The 1214-nt window shown below is 37.2% G+C and overlaps 1 protein-coding gene across 1 annotated transcript; it reads left to right on the top strand.

The window, feature by feature from the left end:
• Positions 1-219: 219 nt before the first annotated feature.
• On the top strand, positions 220-1116 carry JH06_4529 (hypothetical protein; the record flags this gene model as incomplete). The annotated part of the gene is made up of 6 exons (XM_014669866.1): positions 220-304; positions 337-391; positions 421-487; positions 518-632; positions 663-917; positions 947-1116. The coding sequence occupies 6 exons, from the start codon at positions 220-222 to the stop codon at positions 1114-1116; spliced, it is 747 nt and encodes a 248-aa protein (XP_014525352.1).
• Between the last annotated feature and the right edge of the window lie 98 nt (positions 1117-1214).

Here is a 1214-nt window from a genome sequence, read left to right as displayed (position 1 = left end):
AGTCCAGAATGTGACATGACTCTTCAGATCAGTCCCATAATTGGTCAATACCACGTTTGTACGATTCTAAATGGAATCTCAATAATTAGTCACAACGAAGAAACAACAATGATTGCTTTTATTGCATTTAGAATACGGATATTGAAACTAGATTTAAGTAATAAATCAATTCTTATTCTAGTTCGCATCCTAACACTTGACTCCTAACATACAATTCTTATGGATCGCAGTAAAGCTGTTCAGGCCATTCGCAAACGACTTTTTGCACTAGGTTGTCCTTTCAGTGAGGAGGAAAACCTGTTATGTAAGAGTTGTATAGTATCAGTTAATCTTTAGCCAAGCAGAATTCGGTAAACATTGCAGCATGGCTAGAAGATCAATGTATTCGATTGTAGGGATTACTGAATTCATGGGATCCAGATATGACCTTGAGATGAGAGGACCTCTTAGGACTAATAATGAAAACTGGAACCAGGCATTTACAAAGGTATCTATTAGAGTTGACCATTCAGAATAGTATCTGAAAGATCTGAGTTGTCCCTATGTTGGCAATGGATTCTGTGAGGATAATAAGATTATCTGTTTTCTTTGGATTGCATCGCATGCTGTTACTGTAGAGTATGAGGACAATTGTATACATATTCTTTCGTTTTGTTCTTTAGGTGATAAGTACAATATTATTCCGATCGATACAGACTTGTCTGCTGAAGAGATTGAGTCATTGAATGAACTCCGGGATGGTCTCTTACGCATTGCATCTCTTATGAATGTCAGTATTGTTGACACCAATGACATTTCGGGTATCATTGATGCCTTGGAGGAGGAGGTGAATCAACTCAAGTCCCAAGTTGTGGACGGAAAGATCAAAGAACTACCTTGGAAACTTGAAGATCTACCAATTACTATTAATACTGAGAGTCAGTTCCTTGTGTTGTGTTTATTGTAGATCCTCGTTTGCGGAATGCGATGTGTGTGATGGAATGTCTTTATAATGAGGATGTCCGTGAGATACAAGATAAGATTAACTACATTATTGAACAAGTACAGATTCTCACTGCTCATCCTTCGACGGATGCATCATTAGGTGTTGTTGGTTTTTTCCTTGTTTGTTGGTAATATTAGAATAAGTGACTGGTCATTTGGTGATTGAACAGAGTGGTGAACGAACAGATTTTGATTTTCAATGAAGAGTACTTAGTTGTATTTCCGATTTC

The sequence above is a fragment of the Blastocystis sp. subtype 4 genome (assembly GCF_000743755.1).
Source record: "Blastocystis sp. subtype 4 strain WR1 chromosome Unknown seqid_0388, whole genome shotgun sequence".
Taxonomy (NCBI): Eukaryota; class Bigyra; order Opalinata; family Blastocystidae; genus Blastocystis; species Blastocystis sp. subtype 4.
This window is presented reverse-complemented; position numbering and strand designations above follow the sequence as displayed.